At 40.3% G+C, this 25971-nt stretch overlaps 3 protein-coding genes across 5 annotated transcripts; 2 read left to right on the plus strand and 1 right to left on the minus strand.

Moving 5' to 3' along the window:
* Positions 1-67: 67 nt before the first annotated feature.
* tgm1l1 (transglutaminase 1 like 1) lies at positions 68-12887 on the plus strand. The gene is made up of 14 exons (XM_028428382.1): positions 68-243; positions 3399-3691; positions 3796-3987; positions 5358-5609; positions 8128-8246; positions 8810-8917; positions 9080-9257; positions 9749-9887; positions 10140-10332; positions 10604-10757; positions 11044-11328; positions 11531-11691; positions 11769-11905; positions 11985-12887. Exons 2-14 carry the CDS (start codon positions 3400-3402, stop codon positions 12127-12129), a joined length of 2355 nt encoding a protein of 784 aa, XP_028284183.1. The 5' UTR covers positions 68-243; position 3399; the 3' UTR covers positions 12130-12887.
* A 5657-nt stretch (positions 12888-18544) lies between these two features.
* On the minus strand, positions 18545-21793 carry abhd4 (abhydrolase domain containing 4, N-acyl phospholipase B). 3 transcript variants are annotated; one of them, XM_028427470.1, is made up of 9 exons: positions 21611-21793; positions 21104-21124; positions 20748-20833; positions 20535-20639; positions 20140-20428; positions 19798-19979; positions 19610-19721; positions 19210-19396; positions 18545-19103 (listed from the first exon to the last, which is right to left on the minus strand). In XM_028427470.1, the coding sequence occupies exons 1-9, from the start codon at positions 21658-21660 to the stop codon at positions 19014-19016; spliced, it is 1122 nt and encodes a 373-aa protein (XP_028283271.1). In that variant the 5' UTR covers positions 21661-21793; the 3' UTR covers positions 18545-19013. The 3 variants fall into 3 exon arrangements, with proteins under 3 accessions (XP_028283271.1, XP_028283273.1, XP_028283272.1); XM_028427472.1 differs by having other exon boundaries at positions 21104-21223; positions 21611-21747; XM_028427471.1 differs by lacking the exon at positions 21104-21124.
* A 444-nt stretch (positions 21794-22237) lies between these two features.
* On the plus strand, positions 22238-25140 carry dad1 (defender against cell death 1). Its single transcript, XM_028427573.1, has 3 exons — positions 22238-22564; positions 23762-23935; positions 24913-25140. Exons 1-2 carry the CDS (start codon positions 22354-22356, stop codon positions 23890-23892), a joined length of 342 nt encoding a protein of 113 aa, XP_028283374.1. The 5' UTR covers positions 22238-22353; the 3' UTR covers positions 23893-23935; positions 24913-25140.
* The last annotated feature ends 831 nt before the right edge of the window (positions 25141-25971 follow it).

The following is a 25971-nucleotide window of genomic DNA, read 5'->3' on the forward strand; positions in this document are numbered from 1 at the left end:
GGACCTCCTGGTGGGAGTGGGAAACTTCAGCCCCCGTACAGGGTGGGGCAGGGTGGGCAGAGCTGGGGCAAGAGGGGTGTGTATCAGCTTAAAGTACCGCGCGGAACATTCCAGGACACGCTTATAAGTGTCCCGGTCCAAGAACGGAGCGAGTTTCCAAAAGTTTTTATAGTCTGAGAGATAATTACTGAGGACGAAGCAGAGGTTTCAGCGCTGATCCAGAGAAGAATCCACACAGAGAAAGTAAGAGTCGCTACTTTCTCCCCTTTATTCTCCACATTACTGAGATGTGAAGCGTGGTGTAAACTTTCTTCTTCTAGTCTCTATTAAAGTCTAAAAGGATAGTTCTAAGATAGAGAGCTCACATCCCAGTGTGAGACACACGGTGTTATTTACGCCATTATATTTATGTCTTGACTTTTTATCATATGCAGCAAACATCAAATTAGTCTCCTCACCTGACCTGTGTCCAGCAGCTCTAAGGAAAGAGAGACTCTTCATCTGTCTCAAGCTTAAAGCATCTTTCATGTTTTGTATTGTATTTTGATGTTAATCCATTGTCTTCTCGATGCAGGATGATGATGGAATGTCATGGATTTAAAAACTATTTTATTAACCCATTAACATTAAATAGAATCCACATCACCAGGCAAATATTTTTTTTTATACAGACAGTGTAGTTGTTTGGGAGGTGTTGTAGTTCTTATCTTGGTGCCAGCAGGCGTACCAGCTGCACCAGCATGCCAACACAAACTGAGAAAAGAGCAGTGCAAAGGCTGCAGAGTGGGAAAGAAAGGCACAGCACAACAGGGTGGGAGTGATACAAGGAGAAGTGAAAGGCAGAGGGAGAAAAAGATGAAGAACACTTCATTTCAAGCTTGGCTGATGCCTGTATTAGGTCCATTTGAGTTTGTGCATTAAAGTGTGTGGAAGGAACAAGGCTGCTAAAAACATTAGGCATGTGGAATGGCTTTTCATGGGTTTAGGGGGGTTGAGGGGATGACTCTAATTGGCCAATTTAAGGCCACCATAGGTGCAGAAGTGCGATAACACTGCTGTTTTAAAGCCTGTCGAGACACAAATTGCTAACAAAACTGCCTGAAAGTTATTTGTTAAGCCGTTATATTTGGAAAGACTCCATATTTCTGCAATAATGTTTGGCAAATTATGCCTCTCGTAGTCATCCAATGCATGCAAGTTTGATTTGACGTAATGAAGTCAGAAAGAGGAATACCCTGTCATGTGTTGAACTTCATTTCCATCTCCTTGTGAGTTCCTGTTTTACTAAAATTAGAGGGTCAGGGAGCGTGTCACTTGGGTGGAGATGGTGTTGCAAAAATATACAGCAGGTTCAGCAGTCCATTGTGTCGGTCACAATCATCATGACTGTTTCTGCCAAAAATTGGGAGGATTTGGAAACACATGAGCACACGCTCACGCTGCACACACACACACACACATGCACTCTTCTTACACTTGAACTGTGAGGGTATGGTACTGTGAGGCGTCCCTCCCTAACACCTCTTCCCCTCACCCTTTGAACTCTTCTGCATAACTTCACTATCACTACCTCCAATCGGTTGGCTCTGCTGTTTGATATGCCTCCTCAAAGTAAATATTTAACTGTGAAAATCAATACAGGCATATGAAAGACTTTTTAAGGATTCAAGGAACTTTTATTGCCATGCCAGCTCACATTTACTTGTTTATGGTACAACAACAGGTTAAAAGCCACAAAAAGAAGAGCAAAAAACATATAATAATTTCACTGCTATTTTTTTATCAGTTAAGTCCCATACACAAAAAGATAGACATTATAATAAACAAATTATAACATAATAGTTCTGTTGTAGATAAAATGAAGAAAAAGCTACAGTAGCAGTAACTTTCTTCAGACGGCCTTAACCTCACCTAATGCTTGACTCAGTGTAAAACAGAAAGTGATGAAAAATCTGTTATAAAGATGCGCAGATAGATTATCCACACCCAAACAATTATTGGTCACCATAATTACAGAGGGGGTGTCTTCATTTCCCCCATTTCATAAGAAATGTGTCACAACTAAATCTGATGGTAAGGAGAACATCTTTAACCATTTAGGGTTTATATTTTACACACTGGGTAAAACATTAGGTAGAAGACACAGTGCTACACCGGCTGAAACTCAAGAAGTAAATACGCTTCTTGCAGCTTCCAGCAGATTAGAAACAAGATGGTGAACTGATTCCTCAAGTCTGTGTCCCATAGATTCTGTATATGTTCAGGCATTTACTGGAGTTTACCAAAAACATTAGGCAGCAGCTATATATTCATGCCCCCTCCCACACAGGAGACAGGAAGTGTGGAGGGACACATTGCTTTATAAAGGAAAAAAACATTGTTTACATTTGCTAGGTTGCTGCGAATAATTACATTGGCTGACCATTCAAGAGTGTTTGTTGTTTGTGTGTTTTTCTGCTGTATGAAATTGCAGACTCCTTATTTTTAACATTGTATTACTCCATAGTTAGGATTTTAAAATGGAAAGTTTGACAACGGCGCTAATGGGCAGACGGGGTTGTTGAGCAGAGATTGTAAAATGAAAGTAATTGCACTATAAACCGAGCATCTCGTATACATGTTTACTTAACAACGCTGCATTTTTCCCGACTGTGTACATTATTGCAGCTCATTACAGTTCACAGGTGTTTTATAAGAGCTAGCAAAACATCTTCGGTGTCTTAAGATTTATTTTGAAAACAGCGCCTCAGTCTTGTGTGGCTTTTACGTTTTGATTAGAGAAGATGCAATGATAAGAAAAAAAAAAGAGGAAAGACTCTTTGAGCTTTTTATTCCAGTAACTGTTTTCACTTCACCAAGTCTTTGCCATTTAACCCTTTGTTTATAATGTGAATCCAGGCAGGAAGGACAGGCTTATCTTCAGTGTGACAAATGATCTAATTCATCTGTGATTATTAACGCTGTGTATGAGGGTGGGGATGTGACATCATGATAAATGTTCTTGTGTACAGTACTGTACACCTACAGTGTATGTACACACAGGCTACATTACTTTCATGGGGTTGTTGTTCAGCAGATGGAATCCAGCTGCTCGTAGGAGTTTTGTTAGATCTCACACAGGCAGTTTACCCAACAAAGTCAGATGGCTGAATGTCCCAGAATGCTTTGGGAAAGTCGAACAGCTGACTTCAGTTCAAGTCAGGAATGCAGTAATTGTGGGAAAAGTCAAAGAAAAGTGTAATAGCTGTTTCATGATGGATAGATTGAGTGTTTGGGAGAGATGTTTTGTTTATCACATGAAGCGTAGAGCCTCTATAATGACCTCCTGTCTACTTTTGCTTAACCTCTCATCCTGGACACTCAGTCTAAGTCTTTAATTCTTATTGTATATTTTACAGAATGCCAGGTGAGCGCTTGACGGTAAGGGGGGCATCGGAGATTGGGCGTTTCCCCGGAGCCGCCCCACCTACAAGGGCGGAGCTGACCATTCACGAAGAGGGAGAGAGGAAGCAGGAAGAGGGAGCCTGTCGTCGCTGGTTCAGGAAGATGTGTCCCTGCTGCTGTAAACGCCAGAACAGTGCCTCCTATGATGTTACAGATAGAGTGGAAGTGTCTAAAACCCCAACCCCTCCTCCAGCCCTAGACCTCACAAAGCCAAAGCCTGAGAATGGAGAAGCAAAGGAAATGGAAGGTAACATATCATGATATATTACATCATTAACGGCATCCCCTATATCTTTAATTCTAATATCGAACCTTCTTTTTTTTTTTTTTTTTTTTTTTTTTTTTTTTTAGAAATTAAACTGTCAGTGTGCTCAGTCAACCTTCTGAGTTCCAAGACGGATCAGAATAGGATGGAGCATCACACTGACCTGTATTATGGGGATGAGCTGATCATCCGCAGAGGACAGACCTTCCAGATGGAGCTGGAGCTCAATAGACCCTTCAGTACTGACACTGACAAGCTGCACCTGGAGCTAAAAACAGGTATGAAACAAGAGAAAAAAAATTTTTATATATTTATATATATATCATAGCTAGATGAGTTCTATTCAATGCAGTAAAAGAAAGAAACAGGCCAGTCTGCCACATCAACCACGGCAGAAACCATTATGTAGGCATGCAAAAATCACAAGATTTAGTCCCTATATTGCTGGGAAGCACTGCTCTAAAGTCACACAAGCAAGCAATTACAAATATCCAAGATTTTCATGCAAAAAGTCTGTGAAGTACACCTGTAAGCAACATGAGGAGCAAACCTCTGTCTGCATGGTCATGGCCAAAATACTGCACATTGCTGTAGTATGTTTAAATTGAGCAGCATTTCAACCATAGCTCAGAGTTTTGGATTCCACCCAGCAGCCCACAGTGTTAACAGTTTCCAGACCTCAGGACACCGGACACCTCCCTCTGGTATTTGCAGGCTTCACACTACACACTTGGGAATAAATGGCCATTACATCACCACGGAGAAGTGATTTGCTGTCACCTGCTACTGAGATAGTTACACAGAAAAAAATTGATGCATGTGTCCGAGTTATCCACATTAAACAGACTCTGGCTAACATCAATTTCACAGGCACATTTGCAAGGGAAGGTTCTAAGTGTTGCTCTAAAAACAGAGATTTGTATTATTGAAGCCTTCTAAGCTGTGATTTTGTTCACCCAGAAGGCTGATTGAAGGTTCAGAGTTGTTCTAATGTCGGAAGAGACATTTTTTCATTGATTTCCTTTTAAATAAGTACTCAAGAGGCGAGAGAGGATGGGTGTGGAGTCCTGAATGCAGTCCGGCCAAGAACAATGGTTTCTTGATAAATTCCATACTTGCTTCAGTAAATGGCAGCTCTATAGGGTGCCACAGAGCAAACTGCTAAAAGGAAAACACCCAATAACCCGATATTCTAGTCAGTGGACTTAAATAAAGAAAGAAGCATTCTGCAAGGGAAAGTATCTGCAAGCCCATAGCAAAATATCAGATCTCGTAAAAACAGGAACATTTAAGCTAATTGTCCCAAGATAAACCATGCTGCAGGGATATTTATGTGTGTGTGTGCCTGTGTGTGCCTCTGTGTGCTGGAGGATTTCCAGCCCCAGAATTGTTTACTCAGAGTAACCATGCACAGATGGGCGAAAGACTGTGATGCATACAGTATGTGGTTTACATTTTAGCATAGCTGTCATAAACTGAACCTCACAGACAGTTTACTTTGTTTCCATCTACATTTTGTAATAAAATCTCCTTATAGGCACAAAATTATGTGTACAAATCCACAGACCAGTACTGACAACATTATGCATTTGACGTATGTTTACATATTTCCAATATTTCTTATACAACAATGTTCTGTTTGGTTTAGGTCCCCTGCCCTTGGTGTCCAAAGGCACCCATGTCATCATTCCGCTGGTGGATCATCTGGAAGATGAACGCTGGGAGGCCAAGATCACCGAGCAGAGTGGCAACAAGATCAAGCTGTCTGTCAACTCTCCAGCCAACGCTGTGACCGGCCTGTATGGGCTCACGGTGACAACCTGCTCCCTGAAGGGCGAGCCCATGAACTGTCACAACTCCAGCAAGAACATCGTCTTGCTCTTCAACCCTTGGTGTGAAGGTAAGCTGGCATCGGGTGTGGAGAGGGCAGAGGGTTCACATGGATAGAGGAATGTGAAAGAGAGGAAGGAAAGAAGACGAGTTAAAGGTGATAAGAGGTGATGTTGCATAACACGTTTGGAATGAATAACATACCATCTCTGTTATTATTAGGTTTGAAGCAGAAGAGCTGAAAAACATCTGTGTTGTTTCTAAAAGAAAAAAAAAATCACTGCAACACCTCAGTTACTAGAGAAGTCGCTTCTGACGTCATTCTACCAGTCTAATCATAAATACTTGGACAAAACAGATGTCTATTTAGCCATTTAATCTCTGAGATGAGTCATGATATAATGTTACACATGGGTGAGAAAGGCCAACTCCATCCATGAGTGTGCTGCTGTCCGTCAAATAGCTACAGCATGACCGTGTGTGACTATGTTATATAACTTTAGTGGCTTTAATTCAAGACTTCTGGCACACTTGGTCGGACTACTTAAGCACTCCTTTCAGCTACATTTGAGAACAAACCAGTGTGTGGATATGAGGAAACAGAGCTTTAGCTGCCACATTTATGAACTATTGCCCTGCAGACAATTTTAACTCTTGACCCGGGAGCTAAATGCACTTTAAAAAATACATAAGCAGACAAAAAGCCATGTAAATAACCATACTTTTCTTGTTGCCTGCAACTATTTAGACCAGGCTACTTCGTCATAATGATGTCCCTCACACTATTATGGCTAATGTGTTAACAAACCCTAATTACAGACACCACAGAGCAACATTAACATCAATGAGGCGACATGTCACAGACACAACTTAACAAATATGCACAGAGTCTGCAGTATATAGCCCTTTAGCATTTAGCAGTATATAGCATAAGAACAGAATGACGTTTTTATTTGAAAAATGCTAAATGTGGTGCTAGGTTTGGTCTTAAAATGCTTATCATGTCAAAAAGACGATCATCATGCTCTAATGGTGGAAGGCTCTGAGCTAAACCACAGCACGAAAAGTTTTTTCAAAAGGTTAGAGGGGTAGCAGAGTATAGAAAATATTAATTTTATCACAAAACCTTCATCAGTGCACTGCAAGAAAAACAACAACAGCAAAAACCAAGGGAGCTAAGCATGTTTACTGACATCGGGATAGGAGTCAACCACAGGTTTAAGTGCTAATATTAAAAAAAAAACCTGAGATCTTTCTGAGTTTTAATAACTTGTGCTTATTTATATTCAGTTACAAAAACATTAGGAAATTACTTCCATTGTTTAGTTGCCAGTCTTTTGCAAATGATCCACACAGGATATTTGACAGAATGACGTGTGTTTGCAACACTGCAAAATAAAAACAGTGAACCTGGATCTGATAAAAAATAAAACAGACCGCCTGTCTTTCATTATGGGTTTGCTGCTTTTGGCCTCATGCCCAATCTCCTCTTCCCTTTTTCAATCCTTTTTTTTCCACGAGTCCAATCTCTCCCTCACGCTCATAAAAGTCAGAATCCCACAATTACTGTATTTAATGCCTTGGGGCAACTTGAGAGTAATCCTTGCAGCTGGTGACAACCTGTCCCGCTCCCTGGCTTTTACTGCCTCTGTGTGTATTTCCTGCTGTTTTATGCCTCTTCCACCCAGCTCCTTTTTTTTTTTTGCTATCTGCTGACCTGACCCTCACTCCCTCGCCCCATCGCTCTGCTTTCTGTCCTCCTCCCTTTGTGTGTGTCTGTTTCTTTCAACATTCCAGGAGTTTTTCAGTAAAATGTGAAAAACCACAATTATCACAGCTGCCAGATACTGTCAGCTTCATCTCCCTCTAGAAAGTCTCAGGACACTATGTTGTTATGCTTCACTCTCCTTCCCCTCCAAAGTATAACTTCCCCTCTTTCTCTCAGTCAACCCCCTGCCCCCACATGACTTCATTAAATCTCTTCCTTCCACTTGCTTTTCCTCATGCACATCTTGAACACTTTTACTGCTTTCTTTCTTTTTATCGCATTTATTTATTTATTTTTTTACACCAGAGAGTCGACAGGAACAGAGGGCTGGAAAAAAAAGATACACAGAGATTTGCAAAGCTCATGTCTTGGGGGTGCACGCCCAAGTCTGCAGTGCTCAGTGATGTCACTCAAAACAGACTGCTTCCCATAAATGAGTGTGGTGTGGGCCCCACTGCAAGGTCCATGTGTTTCTAACCATTTCCTGGCCTTGGGGAGGCACTCACGTAATATGTGAAAAGAAATCACATTTTTAAGTAGTTTAGTCACTGAATGGTTGAAAAAAAGCAAAGATTCAGGGTCATTCTCACAAGCAGGGAGGAAGTCACAGTCTTCACCCTTCACTTCACAATGTCATCCCACAGAACAAAGGCTTTATTATGTTCACTGTCAATGCTAATTGAACTGGGTTAAACATCAGAGTTATTTAAAAAAATGAAAAGGAAGCATGTTTAATCCTGTATGTTAAAAACTATATTATTAATAGCATAATGCAAAAAAATGTCATCATATAGATATGATGTGTTTCATGTGTTTCCAGAGGACACAGTGTTCCTGGATGATGAGGCGGAGAGGAAGGAGTATGTACTGAATGACACTGGGAGACTTTACTATGGCACAGAGAAGCAGATCGGCGCCCGCACATGGAACTTCGGGCAGGTACAGACAACGAAGACAAGACATGTGTTTATGAGATTGCGAATGATCTGCACAGCATCATATAATTTTAGCACTTAGCCTTTTTCAGCCAGAGATTGATACATATTTGTGTGCTATTGAGTACTTCAGTGAGAGTATGGTGTGTGGGGGTGTGACAGTACATAAACTGCAGGTTCCACTTTATGGGTTTTTACTTGCTTCTGGGGGGAAAACAAAGGAGATCTGCTGTATGGCACAAGGAACAAAATATGTCAGTCTTTAGCTACAGAGGCAATCCTTGTCACTTGATCAAGTTATTGATTTTTGAACAGGAAAATAAGATGCATGTTGCTGAAAATGAATGATATGTTTATACACTGATGACTGAAATTCCATTTTACTACTTTTAGTCATACTGTTGTAATGGACACTCCAATCAATTGTTGCTATGTATAACAGACTGTTGCTATAGGCAGTGAGGATAACATCCAATGCACTAAAGAAGTATATATATATATATATCATCATCTTATATCAAAGTTTATTAGGCTTTTGTTATATAACAAACACTCCTTTCTTCATAGTTTCATGAGGGAATCCTGGAAGCCTGTCTGTTCATCCTGGAGAAGAGTGAGATACCGCCGTCTGGGCGAGGGGATCCCGTCAATGTGGTCCGAGTCATATCTGCTATGGTGAGCTAAAATACTAATTCTGGCATATTGTTAATGAAAAATGCATCATTTAGAATACAGTGACATTAATATGAGTTAGAAAAAGTCTCTCTAATGTCTTCTTTAATGTATCTGATTTGACTGAAAAGCAAAGAAATCATTATGTCAACATGACATTTTCAGATAAATGCTCAGGATGACTTTGGCGTTCTAGTTGGGAACTGGTCGGGGAATTACTCCAACGGAGTCTCTCCTGCAGCATGGAGCAGCAGCGTGGAGATCCTGAGGAAATACCATGCCTCCAATGGAACGCCTGTGTCATACGGACAGTGCTGGGTCTTCTCTGGGGTCACGACAACAGGTGACTATGGGGAAAAAATAAAGCAGGATTTAATGGTGTGAGTGAAAAGAAAAGGGTGTGTTTATGGACCTTAGTGGGTGGTGGAAAGCAGGCATGTGAAAAAAGCTACGAGTGTTGTACCTCATGTTCATTCAATTAACAATCCACAAATTATGGGGATCTGTCCATCAGGCCCTTTTAATTAGCTCCAACTGTATCTCTGTAACAGAACACTTTGATCATCGTGCGTTCATGCAGGGGACCTCACATGATAGCTGACCTTAGCACATAGCGCTGCCCCTGATAGCAAGCCATAGCTCATACATGAACCCTAAATACCTCACATTGGCATTCCTGTCATACCTCCTACTTTTGTCACAGATAGAGCCACATGTGTTGCCTTCATTCAGCCAGAATAATAACGTTCCATTCCAATATCATCCTAGCAGAAATATCTGACTTGACTGGCCTTGTAAAACTTTTAATTATTTTAAACCTGTCTTTGTTTTCAGTGCTGCGGTGTCTCGGCATACCAGCCCGCAGCGTGACCAACTTCCAGTCTGCTCACGATACAGATGTGTCCCTCACTACAGATGTGTATTTTGATGAAAATATGGAACCCATTGACTACCTCAACAGTGACTCTGTCTGGTAAGATTTGAAGCTTTACAAGGCAGGGGCACCATGCTATAAGAATCGACTGCTGCTAAATCCATACCATAGGAATGTATCATATATTTAGATCTGCTTGCAAAGCATCCCTCTCCAACTTGAAACCAGTGAGATTTCCAGGCCTTAATGTTAAGCTAAGCTATTAGCTGTTGCCCTTTATTTCAGATTTAGACAGATATAAGTGTGGCATCAGCTAACTCCTACTCTAAAAAAACCCTATCTGCTGTATAGGAATTTCCACGTGTGGAACGACTGCTGGATGGCTAGACCAGACCTGCCCCCTGGTTATGGAGGCTGGCAGGCTGTTGACTCCACACCTCAGGAGACCAGCCAAGGAACCTTCCGCTGTGGCCCTGCCTCTGTCAACGCAATCCGCTCTGGCCAAGTCTACCTCAAACACGACACGCCTTTTGTCTTTGCTGAGGTGAGTGCTACAGATGAGATATTTTATCTATGCCAGGTGCATTTTAAAGCACTCCGTGGATCAAGTGTCACATGTACTTAGATGAACTTTAGTGACTAAAGTGTAATAGGTACAACACTTCTCAGAAGACATTTTTCCTACTAGCATTGCTTTTTGTGGGTCTAAGATTCAAGTTATTTGTGAGGGGAAAATATATTTTTCCAGTTGCTCAGGAACTTCCCATGAATGCTCATGTTTAAGCTGATTGTATTTGTTGGTATGTTACCATCAGGTCAACAGTGATAAGATCTACTGGCAGAAGAATCTGAACGGTACATTCAGCCAGATCCACAGTGAGAAGAAAGCTGTCGGTCACTGCATCAGCACCAAAGCGGTGGGCTCTGACGAGCGGGCAGACATCACACACCTCTACAAATATCAAGAAGGTACTGGCAAGCTTATTTTTTTTAATAATCACAGGTCTACCTTAGATTGATGTCCCAGAACCAGACATAATCCTTTCTGCACTACTAGAAATTATCTTGAGAAGTGATGATTTAATCGCCTCATTCTGCATACATCATTTTGCAGCACATAGATTCCTCCTCAGCTGACTCCTCACCTGTTTGCTTTGGAAGGCCTGTGTGCCATATCTCTTGTATCTTTTAATAAATCCTCTAACCTCAGACAGAATGAGGTGCACTCACCTTGTCCTCCCCTCTTCTCCACCAGGTTCAGATGAGGAGCGTATCGCTGTGGAGACTGCTAGTCGCTATGGCACCAAGCCCGATGTGTACTCCGCACCCATGGCAGAGGATGTGTGCGTGGAGGTGAAGATGGAGGGCGAGGGGCCCAGGATGGGCACTGACGCTCGGTTGACCATCGTGGTGAAGAACCTGAGCTCGCAGCCTCGTCAGACAACGCTGAACAGCCAGGTCGCCGTCATGTACTACACTGGCGTGCTGAAGGGCACCATCAAGAAGGACCAGATGCCTGTTGAGCTTTTGCCTAATGAAGGTTGGATTTCCCATAAGTTGATTATCATTTCTCATGAGATATTTTATGCTAAGCACTAGACAGCAGACAAGGTTAGCATAAAGCTGGTAAAAACAGAACCACGACGAGGAAGATATATTTTATGCAATGCTGTATAAATAAGAAACCTCATTCACCTACAACAGTATGTCAACACTAAGCTCAACTCTACCTGTCCATATAGAGAAGACCATTGAGTGGCTGCTGCCCTATCAACATTACCAGAACCAGCTGGTGGACCAGGCAGCCCTGATGCTGACCCTCTCTGGAAGAGTCAGTGAAACTCAGCAAGTGTTGGCCAACCAGACCACCTTCAGGCTCCGTACTCCTGACCTCAACATCACGGTAGCTTTTCTATTTAGCATTCAGTGATTATTTAATATTATACGTAAATGTTGAGTAGTACGATTTTTGTCTTCCAGCCTGTGGGTGAAGCTGTGGTTGGTAAGGAGATGGCGGCCAAGATTACCTTCACCAACCCCTTGCCACGCACACTAAAGAGCGTGGTGTTCAGAGTGGAGGGTCTGGGCCTTCAGAAGGGCCATGAAGTGGTTGTAGGGTAAGAAGACACCTTTGAGTCTATTCCTCTCACATTTTCCACTCTAGACTAACGTTCCACTCCTCCTTGTCCTTCTCAGGGATGTCGGCGCTCACTCCACAGTGACACTGACAGAGCACTTCATCCCCACCCAGCCTGGACCCAGGAAGTTGGTGGCATCCCTTGACTGTAAACAGCTTTCACAAGTACACGGAGTGGCTGACATTGTTGTTCTTGAACAGTGAGAGCCTTATTCACAACTTTTCCTTACAACATGTAAACCCAGAGCCTCTAACTTTATTAGCGTGCACATTTCCTGTACCTTTAAAATTAGAATTTTTTAAATATAACTATTAACAACTGTAGCATTATCAGTATTATTTTTTTTACTTTGAACAATGTAAGGTCACACCTGTGTCTTGCTGTGGTGAAATATGCAGCATGATTTAAACGCAAAGCAAATGAAGACCTTTATATAGTGAAGTTCTAGATCTTTCCTAAGACTAGTGCATTTCAAGACACTGAACAAAGCATGTGAAGGTGCAGAAAGTCGTGTAAATACCATAAGCGCATTGTTCATATAGCTTTTTATTATAATGTGAAAAGTGTTGTCAGACAAAATGAACCTCACATGGCTTTAAATGAACGGGGGCTGCTGTGAAATGTTTGGAAAGGGACATTTTAGGAACATTTTAGGTTACAATTTCAAAAAAATCCAACCAAAAAACATTTTTAGTTAAATTTTATATACACTCCCCTCACACTGCTCTGTATTAACTGTGGGTGTGTCATGCACTTTACAGCTTTTATGCAGGTCCAAACAGGGAGCACAGTGACCTTAAATCACCTCAGTGTTACCTAACTGTAGTCTCTTCAATTTCAGCACTCGAAGTACAATGTGAAAGTAACTATGTTTAATATCGTCCTACTATTTATCTACCTGGAAGTGTTTTTTTTGTATTATTTGTCTTGTGTGTATAATAAAGCTCACACTGAATCAACAGACTGGCTCCAGTGCCAACAGCATTATTCAAGGCTTTACTGGCAAGAGGTGAGTGAAGATGAGATTATGCACTCTAAAATTATCATTTTCTCTTGTGTCTCAGTGTGCGTTTTATCCATCAAGATTATTTGAGTTTTATTTAATGACCATGAACTTGTGGTGGCCAAAGTGCCCAAAATAGAAGCTTGGTGACATTGTCTTGTGTAAAAAATGTAACCTTTAAAAAATCAACAGATCCTGTTGTGAGCAGTTTCATGTAGGAACTATTTTCCCACTGAATTGTAACAGAAATTGCTTACTACAAGGCCAGTGAATGTTTTTGACACAGGTTAATCTAAAAAGCATTTTACTGGAAGCTGCAATCAGCCTGTTCAAACTTTGGAACTATTGAGTGCTAGTGCAATAATTCAGATATTTCTATGACAATGTTGCATTACAGTGCTACAGTTACTTTTAATATTAAAAATACTAATTGGCAGTTATAAGCTGTGTATACACACACAAGTATATATAGATATACAGATGTTGAAAGAGAAAATGTAAATAATGCAGTATGTGTTTACATGAGTTTCACATCTGTTACCCCTACAGGCAGAACCTAATAGAAGTTATACTTTTTGCTGACCTCTACTGGTTGGGCTTTTAAGTGCATCACATGAGGGTAGATCCTCAAATAGGCTTTTTTTTGTAATTTTATTTTAATTTTATTTTAGGCCAATAATTTACATAAGTATTAAAAGAATAAGGAGTACAGTACAAACAGAATATAAATGATTACATCTTTAAATATTGTGTGCATTTCCTCCAGTATTTTTCACATCTTTCGGCAGCACCCCTCGGGGAAAGGGTCATCCTTTCCATAATATACATTTCCTGCACTACCTCCCTCCATTCCACCACCGTTGGAGGTTCCTCGCTCAACCATCTCCTGGTTATAGATTTTTTTACCGCTCACTAGTAATATCCGCAATAAATATGTATCCCGTTTTGTAAGTCCTGTTGGCAGATTACCTAGGTAGATGGTGCTAAAATTGAAAGTGAGCGTTAGTCCAATTATTGATCTAATTTCTGTCATCACCTCTGTCTAGAACAAGGCTATAGCAGGGCACTCCCAAAAAATGTGAAAATGACCACCTGACATATAACCACATTTTCTCTAACATTCACCATGTTCAGGGCATTTGGTTCTTTGTCCTTTCAATTTGGGTGTTATAAAAAAACCTTACAGTATTTTTCCAGGCAAACTCTCTCCAACGATAGTAGTTATAGATTGTGTTTTACAAATATTTAACCAGTCCTCCTCGGTAAGTGTTATATTAGCTTCCCTTTCCCATCTAGATTTAAGGGTAGGTTGTGGAGAGACCTCTCTCCAGTTGCAGTGATGAGTAAATCCTGGAAATTATTTTCTTATTATTATTACCCTTATATGCATCAACAAATATCTTTATCAGAGTCATGCCCACCTCTCCAGAGGCTTTAATATTCTTGTTGAAATTATTCCTCAGTTGAAGATATCTAAAAAAAATCCTGTTTCTCCAAATGAAAGATATCTTGAAACCGTTGAAAACAGTCTAGGCATTTTTTAGATGAGATAGTACAGTAGGAGGTGATACCCTTAGTAATCCAATGTTTAAACCTGTTGTCCAAATTTGCTGAGGTAAATTCTGTATCATAAGCAATCCACCGTAATATTCGTACATTTCTTTCAAAGTTCTCATTTTTAAATTGTTTATACCAGATGTTTAATGGAACATTGATCCATGTATTAAACTTTTCCAATTGTTTTCTCTGTAGCTTACTATCTTCCAAGAAAGCTTGGAGAGGTATCGTAATCTGATTCTGTTCTAGGTCCTTCCATTTAGCTTCATATGTTGGGTCACACCAATACACCAATGAGCGTAATTGTGCTGCCCTGTAATAGTCTACCAGGCAGGGTAAAGCCCCCCCCCCCCTTTATCTTTAGGAAGCTGTAATGTCTGGAATCTAATCCTGGGTTTTTGCTTTCCCCAAACAAAGGTGGATATCATTTTATTCCAATTATTGAATTGTTTAGGGGGTATTTCAACTGGGAGTGATTGAAAGAGGAAAAGCAGCTTTGATAATATGTTCATTTTCACTCTATTCTCTATTCGATTGCACATGCTCACAGGTAATAATGACCAACGATTTAAGTCCATTTTGATATTGCTGGTTATAGGATTGTAATTAATATTGTAAATGGTTGAAAGATCTTTGGGACCCCTAAGTATTTGATTGCCTTACCGTTCCATTTAAAATTACATATCCCAGTAATGTTAACCCTGTGGTTTATATTTAAGGCAAGTGTCTGGGTTTTATTTAAATTCAACTTATATCCAGAGTATGATCCAAAATCTTGGAGAAGGGATATTAATTTGGGCTTATATTTGGTTCAGTAAGAGTCAACAGGATATCATCCGCATATAAACAAATCTTATGCTGCACATCTCCAATCTGTACACCAGTTATCTCATTGATTCCCCTGATTGCCTGAGCCAATGGCTCAATAAACAAAGCGAAATGTGTGGGGCTAAGGGACGCCCCTGTCTGCATCCCCTCTCAAGGAAAACTGGCTGAGACAGGTTTCCATTTATTTTGATTCTACTTGAGGGGGAGCAGTAGAGAGACCTTATACAACCAATTACTTGGTCATTAAAACCAAAACGTTTAAGGGTCAAGTACAGATAGTCCCATCGGACTGAGTCAAAAGCTTTTTCAGCATCAAGGCTGATAATCACAGATTCAATATTGTTACTTTTTATATGATCAACTAGGTAGAGAGCCCGTTTCACATTGTCCTGGATCTGCCTGTGTTTAACAAAGCCGGTTTGGTCTGTGTCTATGAGGTCTGGGATTATATCTTCCAATCGTTTAGCTAATATTGATGCAAATAATCTATAATCAATATTTAAAACAGATATAGGTCTATAGGAACTACAGTTTGTCTTGTCTCTACCCTGCTTGGGGATTATTGAAATTACCGCTTGTCTCCATGACATAGGGGGAACTCCCCCCTTTAGTACATAATTGAAACTTCCTTTTAGCATCGGTATTATTATTTCCCTAAACTTTTTATACCATTCAGATGGGTAGCCATCAGCACCTGGCATTTTATTTGATTTCAGTCTTGATTTAGCTTTATTTATTTCTTCGTCTGTTATCTCTCGAGTTATTATTTTGTTCTGTTCCATTACTATAGATGGTAGGTCAAAGCTAGTCAGGAATTCGGACACATCTCTTATGCCAGCTGCTTCTGGCTGTGCATATAAATTGCATAATATGTCTCAAATGATTTTTGTACATCCTCTAATTTAGAACGTTTCATTAGTCAGGGGATCTTTCACTTTGTGTATAAATCTCTCTGCCTGTTGTTTACGTATCCTCCATGCTAGAAGTCTTTTAGATTTGGGACCATTCTCATAGAAATTCTGTTTAATTAACTTAGCCCTTCCTGCTATCTGACTTTCATAAATATTATTTAGTGCTTGTTTTGTATGTAGAATCTGTTGTAGGACCGCAGTCATTGCTTTCCATATGTTTACTCTCTAAGGATTTTAACTTTTCAGCCAGTTCTTTAATTTGTTTATCGTTTTCCTTTTTCTTCTGAGCAGACCATCCTATAAGTTTACCTCTAAGAACTGCTTTAGCAGCATCCCAAAGTGTACTTGGAGATACAGCTCCATTATTGTATAAAGTAATATAATGTTTTATTTCTTTCTCTATATATTTCTGACAATGAGGGTCATTCAAAAGATTTGTATTAAGTCTCCACAAAGTTTCTTTAGGTTTGTTGTCTAAGTGTAATACCAAGTAAACCCCTGCGTGATCAGAAATGTCCCTCGTTCCTATATAACAGTTTATTATTCTGTGTCTATCCAAGAACATAAAAAATAATCAATTCTTGAGTACACTGAATGGGGATGAGAAAAGAAAGTAAAATACTCATGAGGGTGTAGATCTCTCCATATGTCGATCATGCCAAATTCTTTAAGCAGTCTTTTAACATATATTGCCTCAGATCTCATCTGTTTTATCTTATTTGAAGAATCCATGGTTGGGCACAGATGAATATTCAAATCTCCTCCACATATTAACACCCCCGAGGTTTCTGCCCATATTAAATTAAAGACCTTCTCAATCAACTGTTTATTAGTTCCCGGTGGCCTATAAACATTTAGTAGGGTGACTTCTTTATGGTCAATAAAACCCTTAACTAGTACATAACGTCCCTCCTTATCATTAATTTAGAGAGAAAACATCAAATGTATTCTGTTTGCAATGAAAATTGCAACTCCTCTTTTATTCCCTCTTTCAAATGATGAATAATATGTGTTTTTAAAACCTATTTTCCTCAACTTATCATGTTCGGTTTTTGAGAGATGTGTTCGAAAATTATATCCTGTTTCTCTTTTTTCATTTTAGCAATCGTTTAACTTCTCTTTATAGGGTTGTGTAACCCATTTACATTCAAAGTGATAACTTTGTAGGCTTGATAACTCATTTCAACTAACAAAGGGAGAAAACATATATTCACCTGAGTATTCAACCTGACAAGATGACCTGAACAAACCAACTTCTGTCTTATGAACCAAGACAAAACTGAACATGTAACTACACATTTTACACTCAATTGACTTCCATTTATGAAGTATGAAGTCAACTTCAAGATTTGGTGGGGAAACCCTTAACAATGAAGGGGCCACATCCTGTGCATGCTGATATCTCTGAATAGTGTTGTCTAATTTCAGAGCAGTTACACATAGTTCCCCCACTCCGCGGCCAGTTGAGATGTTTCAAGATTATGATAGGATAAATCGCTTTGTCTCTGAATGTCCATGTTCTGCTTTTTGGCGCCTTTCAGCCCACGATGTTATTAAAATGTTTCTCTTACCAATCTCTTGCAGGTAACATAGTTCCCCTATTTACTACCTGACAGCCCTGTAGCATTCATGTCCCGCTGAAACGTTTTTAACTTCTCTTGGATTTGTCTCTGGCGGTCGTGGCGCGGTCTTCCACGTGCTTTTTACCTTTCTGATGTCGGCATAGGCTCTCCTCTTTTTTAATATCTCGGTTGGATAGTCTTGTTCAAACAATACTCTTTTCCCCTCAAAACGTAACTCCCTCTTCTTCCAGGCAGATCGGAGAACCATTTCTTTCATTTTATATTCCTGAAAGTAGATTATCACAGACCTTGGCTGGACCCCTGTGGTAGCCACGGTCCAAGGGATCGGTGACAGCGCTGTATCCCGGGCAGAGCCAACTTCAAGTTAATGAACAACGTCCTGTATATTCTCACATTCAGACCCCTCAGGAATCCCATGAATATGTATGTTGTTCCTCCGGGATCGAGCTTCAAGGTCCTTAACCTGGGTTTGAATGCTTTGCTGGACTTCCAGGGTGTGAGAAAATTAGCAGCTCGCTAATGTCAACACTTTGTTCTTCCATATCTGCCACTCGTTGTTCCATCTCTCCAACTCTTTCTGTTATTTCTTGCAGGTCTTTGCCGATAGCACTTAGTTTCCGGTTGATATCCTCTCTAAAATCCGTTAGCTCCTTCTTCAGTACTCCAATGGTTTCGAAGTATTCCCTCTTCATGTCGGAGAGGACTGCTTTTATCTCTGTGATAATGTTAGCATGGATAGCATCAAATAGGCTTTTTATTGTTCTCAAGGTATAAAATACAGACAGCTGTTTGAAACAGTGTTAAGACATAAGAAATCAAAAAAATAAAATAATGTGAGGCACATGTTTATGATTGAGTAGCCATGTGGCTAATGCTCAGTAATAAATAATGTCAATGCAAGTGTGCGTCTTTTCGCTTAGTGTTAAAAAACATATGATTATGAATGATACAACGGAGCACTGGTTTAACCAATATGTTATAAATAAATGCAGCAATAATACTAAATGTATGGGTAACAAATATCAGCAAAAGAATGTATAACAAATATGTAGTAAAATAACATTAGGTTCGAGATTTGTCCCAAAGCAAAACCATAAGAGCTTCACATGCACAAGTGTCGCAGTGCTAAAACCACCACAATGTCAAATACACTCAGTCCTTATACAGCCAGGCCGACGCACACAAACACACTGACACACAGGTGGTCACTTCACAGATTTACAAATGTTTTCTACTACTTTGTTGAACTCTCCTGGTTGATCAGCATACACGTGATGAGAGGCTGCATTTATCAGCTGGAACAGAAAAGGAAATTAAGTCATCAGTAAGTGAAATATTACTAAAATGACTCACGTTAGACTCCTACTTGGATTATACTTAAATGTCTGTATTTTCACTCACCAGCACTCTGGTGTGTGCTGGGCTCCTAATCTGGACCACTTTGTCTCCAGACGAGCTGTCCACCCAGGACTGTTCTCCGTACAGCATGGTGAGGGGCATGGATGGGGGCAGCAGGTGAACCCGCTGCAGCATAGGCCTCTTCGCCCAACCCAGGGATTCCGACATGGCCCGGAAACCCACCTCACCACTGGGAGAGGGAGAGTATATTAACATATGATAACAATGTTGACCTGCTGTGGCTCAGTTGGTAGAGCAAATGTTTTAAAAGCCTGAGGTTAGTGACTCACTCCAAGGCATCTTCAAAATCTGTGTGAGCAGCAGCAGCAACTTTCAGCAATCACACTGCAATTTCTTCTGGAATTTACACATTCTAGTTACACATATGATTCTGTGGACGTACCTTGGCGTTTGTGCGTTACAGTGGTAGATGTACTGTGTCATAGTGTTGTCATCGAACAGGTCTTCAAATTTCCTTTTGAAATCGGGACGGAATCTGTTCACCAAGCCCGGCCCTGTATCAATAATCCGCTGTGAGATGAAGGACCAGCACTACATGAGCTACTCTGTGACAATAGACTGATATCTTACCCCATGGGCCTGCTGCTCTGATGACAGCCAGTGGGTTGAAGAGGGAAACAATTGCTGCGATAGCTTTCACCCAGCGGGGCGGGGATGGCCTCTTTACCACCTCTGACCTCTGACCCTCCTGGATCTGGGGCTTCGGTCGCTCCGGGAAACCCCAGGGGTCTACCAGAATGAGGTGTGACACTCTGTAAAACACGGAAGACAATGCTATACCTGTATCCTGCTTACCTCTAACATCTAAAAATATTAGTACAACTTAAAGTCATTTAAAGCACTTATTTTTTCTGTGCTTATTCAACGAACAATCTGTAAACACATCAACAAAATATATCAATGTATATATACCTTGAAGGGTACTGGATGGCGTAGGAGGTAGCCAGGTAACCCCCCAGGCTGTGTCCCAGCAGTATCATGTTCTCCAGGCCTACAGACTGCCTCCACTGTTCAATGGAGTTGACAAACTGCTCCTCTGCTTTGGCAGCATCTGAGGGGAAGGGTGGCCTGGAGCTCCGGCCAAATCCAAGGAGATCGAAGGCATAGACAGGACGTGAATGGCTAAGCGCATCCAGGTTCCTGATCCAAAGTCCTACCCCTCCTCCAAAGCCGTGGACCATCACCAGAGGAGTCTTATGTGCTGGAAGAAAAGCACAGGCACAGGCAACTGTATAGTAATGCATACATTTCTGCACCCGCCCTTTAAACAAAGGAAGACTGGGAAGCAGGTGGTAGAGACCAAGTACCTTGTTCATCAGGTTTGCGAACCCCTTTGTTGGTGACGGTCAGAGTCCATATTCTGTTGTGGTTTTGTAGGGTCACAAATCTGGCCCACAGGTCATTCTGAATACCTGGTGTAACCAAAGAAGAAGAAGAAAAAGAAAAGTAACAATAAGGCCATCTTTATATTGCTTCCTGATTGTTATGCTATTGGATAGCATGAATCAACACATTCTTACAAGCAAGAATCCTGGATTCTGTAGTCTTCAAAAGGGACATGGAGGTTGGACGCCAGGAAGGCCACCAACTCCAGAATGAACGTGGCCTAAAAAAAAACAGAAAGAAAGACACTTAAAGAAGGAAGAGATAGTAAAGGGAATATATTCTAATGCACTATACAACAAACACAACAACAAACAAATCCAAGGTGAAAGCCAGCGCATTCAGTGTTATCATTATTTGCATGGAGGGCAACACAGCCAGGAGTCACATTTCATAACCATCACACTGTCAGTAACAATTAGGGCTGAGACCCACAGCACTGCTGAGTAGTACTATCAATAATCATTACACAACAATATGACAATCATCTTACCCAGTTTTATTAGTTTTTACCCTGAAAGAGAAAGAGCAGGTACAGTGAGCTGGAGGGGGGCTCACACACACTTCCTGCTTGACTGCTTCAACACACCAGGTGTACTGCTAGACCTTTCACCTGTTCAACATGGCAGGAGATTTGCTGAGTCACAAGTGTCCCTGGCCCTCTTGTCCTCAGTCATTGATATTAAAATGATCCGTCTGTCCGAATCAAGTCACTCTCAGTGACTCCCTTGTCTAAGTTATTTAAAAAAATACCAACTCAACCAGTCATAAAATTAGGTGCCTACCACAAATACTAAATAACAAGGTCTCCCATTGTAATATTATTTCCACAATAATACAGACAACATTGTATGAAGACAGCCTTTTACGTTAAACTGCTTTGGTAACAACGTCATAGCACTAGCTTAATTTTATATTACAATGTTAGGCTACTGTTTAAAAGGACCAGCAGCAGTGTGTTGTGGAAACTCGGCTATTCACCTGTATTTAAATGACTTACTCTGTATCACAGTCGTTCGTCAAAGGTGCTGCGGTTGTAGCAGGATCCATTGGTTGACATAATCCGGTTATTACATTCAGTTAAATAATTGTTAGTAACACGTCTTTCTGTGCCTGTCTCGAAATTCAACTCTTGCCAGTATGCTAGTTGTAATGTTTTGTAACTCGCTCATTCCTGCGTCAGCTGACCGAATACAAAGATCGTCTCTTAAAAGGATCAACTGTACACAATAAAAAGTGTCACTCGTCAAACAAAAACGATACAAATTGAGGACTTTAAAACTCAAAAGGTATCTCAAGACGATTACGTTGTTTAGAGTTAATTTTTTTATTTGGGTTATGGCAACAGCGTCACTGTATATTCGAGTAAATCGATCGTTTTAGCTGATTTAGCCTACACACTTCGTCTTTGTGTGTTTCTTTATTTGTCTGAAATTCGTGCATGGAGGAAAGAAATAAACCGTGTAATTATTATATATGTGTCTAAAACGTAAACAGGAAAAATATCGGCCAATTAACAAATTTAAATCTACAAATGTTGACAGAGTGAATCATCTGTGTTTGTTGTGCATCTTTGTGCAACAACGGGCTGTTTGCTACTCATTCCGGGTATACTCGGACCACATTCTTTGCAACACCGCGGCAGCTTCCGGTTTGTCAGGACACGTCACTCATTCGGCTGAAAAGGACCCGTGCAAAACTCGCGCTTTGGATCTGCTTTGTGTCCAATAAACGGCAAAAATCATGTCGAACTCAGTCATATCGGTCATTTCTCGGTTTCTGGAGGAGTACACCACCACGACGCCCAACAAGCTGAAAGTCGTGGACGCATATTTGCTCTACATCTTGTTGACAGGAGCGCTGCAGTTCCTCTACTGTCTCCTCGTCGGCACCTTCCCATTCAATAGTTTTCTGTCTGGCTTTATCTCATGTGTGGGCTCTTTCATCCTCGCAGGTAAATATTTGTTCAGTTAAATATGTTAAGTGTTGTGAATGTGAATTTTTCAATGCGTCAGTTGTAAGTTGTTCGGTCAGTTGTGTGAACCTTGTGTAAATAGGTCTGCAGGTAAGCTAACCATGCTAAAGCAAAGTAAAAATAAAAGATATCTTGTGTGCTCACCCATTCACTAACTAAATTACAGTTACACTCACAATCTAACGCACACTAGTTACAATAAATGTGTGTGTTTTTTTTTTTTAAAGTACTTTTACTTTTTTTATTCAGGCGATTAAGGGACACCTACAGTCACAAACTACAGCTTCATATACACAGCCATATCAAAATGAATGTTTGTTTAAGGTGTGTGGGATATGCATTGTAATTTGGATGAAATTCATTATGTTATTTATTAAACTGAACCGTAACAGAATGTCCAGTTCCAGAATGTCTTTAGACAATGCTGGTAGTTCGATTTCAATTAGTCCCTCACTGACAAATCATCGTACCCGTGCAGCACTTGAGTGTCAGATTAATTAATATTCAAGCCATGTACTTTAAAATGTTCTAATTGTGTGGGTAGACAGTCACAGTAACGTATTGTTGAGGTACAACCTAGCCCTGAGAGAATGAATTAAGTGCCACCACAAGTGTTGTTCCCCAATTTTTTTAGGTTTAAATCACAAATAGACCACAAAGCTCACATTGGAAGAAACTAGTCAGTGCAAAGCTGTGTTTGCACTGCAAAGATAATGCTTATATGTCTTATTTTCTTATGTTATGTAGCGCTGCAAAAGCCCTGCATCTACTTCAGGCCCACGTATAGAAGTGGGTCAGCTTAGACTCTCTTTGGCTGTTTAAATATCCATAATGGCCTATTTTGTATGCCAAGACTCTCTTAGTACATATTAAAAGTAGTAATATGGACATTGGACGCAGCCATCGTGATTTGTGCAGTGTACACTTACATCTGTCTTTTAAACATGCAGACTAAACATACTCTTTAACGGCAGTAGTGATTTAGTTTCAAAAACCAACTTTGCCTGCATATGTGCTAATGTAGATAAGTCCATAATGCTAATGTTAAGTGCTTAAGTAACACTAATAAATGTTGTCAACTATTGAAATGATGATGTTATTAAACATCATGTGTACCAGTAGTAATATTATGTAACTAAAAACAACTAAAACTAAAACCCTTGTTTCCTTTTTCAGTGTGTCTTCGTATCCAGATCAACCCACAGAACAAAGGAGACTTCCTGTCCATCTCCCCAGAGAGAGCCTTTGCTGACTTCCTGTTTGCTCACACTGTCCTCCATCTTGTTGTGATGAATTTCATTGGCTGAAGCAGATGTTCATCAAACACACATCGCCGCCCAGTCTCAGAAGGTGAAACGCTTTACACATGCTTTTCGCAGACTGAGAGGGATTGTTGTCACTTTGGTTCATCTGCAATAGCAGCAGTGTAGATCAGTGCATAAATCACATTTTGAGTACTTTCTGAGAACTTTCCAGTTCTCGTTAGTATTATTATCTTCTGTAGTTAGTTTCTATTTCAGATATGTGCTTCACACCTCATATGGTCTCATGGGTGTCTGGTACATGCCCTATTCACAAAGAAAGAAGGTGGAAAAAAGAGCCAATAAACATTTCCGTGTCGACCCTGCAGCTGTCACAGGTAGTTTTTGGCTCCAGCTCTGACTGGCAGTAACACATCAACATGCCACCTGGGTGGGAACACAGTATTTGGCCGTTTTTCAGTGCATCTTTCACTTGTGCCATTTTTTTCTATCTCCACCATCAATTCTTTCTGAAGCAGAAGCTTGCAATCGTAGACGACCAGTTATTAGTCAGTGATCACACACCTAATAATACATGGATCTCATGTGATTTGATGCACAGGTTTCTATATAAAAGATCACTTGAAATGTTTATACACCAGACTGAAGTGATGAGTATGAACACCAGTCAGTGGAATCCTTTAAGTGCATTAGCTGTCTTTAAAAAAAGAGAAACTGTAGAGATATCTATCACATATATTCAATATGTTTCTGTGGATATAAAGTGAAGACTAAACAGATATATAGGAAATGCTCTCTTGTCCTTCGGGTCCTCTCAGTCACATTAACAACAGTTTCCAGTTCATCACTTCATTCTCTGTGGAACAGCCTCAGATAATACATGAGATAAGCTGCTTCTCTGGGGAGGTCAGTATGATGCCACATATTGCTTTTGCCTTGCTAGAAAATATTGAATTTGTGGACATTGCCAGGGGCTGGAAAGGACACACTGCATTGTGTTGTTTCTCTCTTGTTTTTTCCATAACCTCAGTGTCACTAAACAAACCGTTGTTGTATCTTCCACAGATCACGACAAGAGATGTTATCAAAACTCCCCGAAAAGACATGATGCTGATTCGAAAAGTCCCACCCTGTCTCCAACAGTTATGCATCCTATAAAACATACGATGCAGTATAAATTTTCTTTCTGATAAAATCTTGTTTTTTATTTTTATGCTGAAATTTGTAAAGCATTCCATTTTTGCACTGACACGTTAATAAAAACAGCTGTAACAGCGGCCTTGTGAATACTGATGCAGTCTTTTGCCTTCCTGATATTACTTGGTCCATAATTATCAATACCAAAAATGACTTGATGGTTGCATAAATGGTTAAAAATAAAATGATTAGCCCAAGGGAGTCACTTGTCATAGTAAATGACGGCAAAGACAGTTTTGCTGCCATCTGCTTTAGGATTTCTTTCAAGACATTGAGATTAAGTCTTCTTTTTTATGATTCCTTTCACCCTGACAAGATTCCTAGTTTCATAAACACTGACTTAGAGGTGTCTTTTGAGAAGTTTTTCTTGGTCTGTAACCTGGCAGTCCATTCCTTTGTAGGACTCTAGTGACTGTCTTTGACACTTCAGATCCAGACTTGGATATATCCTTCACTAGTGTCTTCGGAGACTCTTTAGACATATCTCTCACTAGGTTTCTTTCCAGAGCTTTCCAAACATTTTGGCTTCCTACCTCTGCCCGTCTTGTTCTGCACTTTGACTCTCTTCCTGATAAAACCTCTTACACCAATTTCTGAAACTGGTCTAAGTGCTTTGATAAAGTTGTCCTCAGCAAAACATTTCTGGTTATACGGTCTGTATTCTGTAAAATGCCAATCCTCATTTTTAAGTGCAACTCAAATGCTTACAGGGTTACTAAAGTATAGTATATATATAGTAAAGTATAGACATCATTGCATAACTGTGATTGTACTATGGCTAAACTTTGCTTTATTTAACAGAACATGGGTATTATTTGAAGTATAAGACATGTTCATAGGGTGGCCTAAACATTTTGTGTCCAGTTGTGTCTGCACATTAGATGCAAACGATGTGGGCAAAAAAAAATCTTTTTATTGCTTTATATA

This window comes from Parambassis ranga, chromosome 17, assembly GCF_900634625.1.
Source record: "Parambassis ranga chromosome 17, fParRan2.1, whole genome shotgun sequence".
NCBI classification, from domain to species: Eukaryota; Metazoa; Chordata; class Actinopteri; family Ambassidae; genus Parambassis; species Parambassis ranga.